Here is a 1,316-nt window from a genome sequence, read left to right as displayed (position 1 = left end):
GCCCACAAAGGGGTACACCTACAGCAGTGGTTCTCAACCTTCCTAATGCCGTGACTCTTTAATACAGTTCCTCATGTTGTGGTGACCCCCAATTTCAATGTTACAAATTGAACAAAATTAAAGCATAGTGATTAAGCACAAAAACAATATGTAATTATATATGTGTTTTCCGATGGTCTTAGGCGACCCCTGTGAAAGGGTCGTTCGCCCCCCAAAGGGGTCGCGACCCACAGGTTGAGAACCGCTGCTCTAGACACTGATTTTCAGTATACACTGGTCAAAGGAATTGACTAATTGAATTTCCTTCTGTGACAGTTTTAGATCTGAATGAAGACAGTGTCAACAACATCACCTTAGACCACGTAACTTGTGAGGGTTCTACCACTTCCTTCTTTCTTACTCGTATCCAAATGTTCATTGATACATATATTTGTTGCTGTTTTGTTTGAATAATTTTGATATTATATATGAGAACAGGAAATATCAGCAATACCTATGTATATTTTAAGATTGTTTCATATGGTGTACACTTTCCCATCATTATAGCATCTAAAAACATATTAAAAGCATAGTTGTCATCTCTATTTTTCTTCTGTTTTAGTATGCAGTATAATTTTGATATTATATATGAGAACAGGAAATGTCAGCAATACCTATGTATATTTTAAGACGGTTTCATATGGTGTACACTTTCCCATCATTGTAGCATCTAAAAGTATATTAAAAGCATAGTTGTCATCTCTATTTTCTTCTGTTTTAGTATGCGGTACTGTTAATCTGGGCCTTTGGTGTTCAGGTTGCACTTTCAACACTCATCTTCACAAAGAAAGAAGAGGTATGGAAAGTTCAGCCTTTTTTTAAAAAATCTAAAGAAAATTGAATATGTTAGATTTTTGAGACCTATAAGCCTATATTTAAAGCTAAAGGTAAATGTCTCTGGGGGTAAAAAGAGTCAGTGAAACTACTAGAATTCTATACAGGAAGGGGCCAGGTGCAGATGGGAAGGGTGGGTTTGGGAACTTGTCTTTTACTCTGCAGAAGACTGAGAATGTACATATAATAAAGAATGCGGAGGTAGAGGAGAAGATGCTGAGTGTGGGAAATCCAAAATTGGCCCCCAGCCCACCCTGGCTACCACTGCTGACCCAATCACTTACTATATTCTCTTCCATAAAGAAATATTTTCAACTTTTATTCATTTAAAATTTAATAATTTCATTAAGTAGATTGGAAAAAAAAGATAGACTGAATAATTCATGTATTTTGCACTGGTATGGCCATGAGTAAGATAGTTAAGTTAATTAGGTAAGTTCAAA

General features: G+C 35.8%; 1 protein-coding gene across 1 annotated transcript in view; it reads left to right on the top strand.

Moving 5' to 3' along the window:
* TSPAN19 (tetraspanin 19) overlaps positions 1–1,316 on the top strand; it is a 12,379-nt gene that overhangs the window by 1,167 nt on the left and 9,896 nt on the right. The window contains exon 2 of the mRNA XM_015571111.1: positions 761–835. Within this exon, the coding sequence (XP_015426597.1) occupies positions 761–835 (75 nt within the window). The remainder of the gene's footprint in view (positions 1–760; positions 836–1,316) is intronic.

Source organism: Myotis davidii, unplaced genomic scaffold, assembly GCF_000327345.1.
Source record: "Myotis davidii unplaced genomic scaffold, ASM32734v1 scaffold26, whole genome shotgun sequence".
Lineage (NCBI taxonomy): Eukaryota > Metazoa > Chordata > Mammalia > Chiroptera > Vespertilionidae > Myotis > Myotis davidii.
Note: the sequence above shows the minus strand (reverse complement) of the source record. Positions and strands in the feature narration are given on the sequence as shown.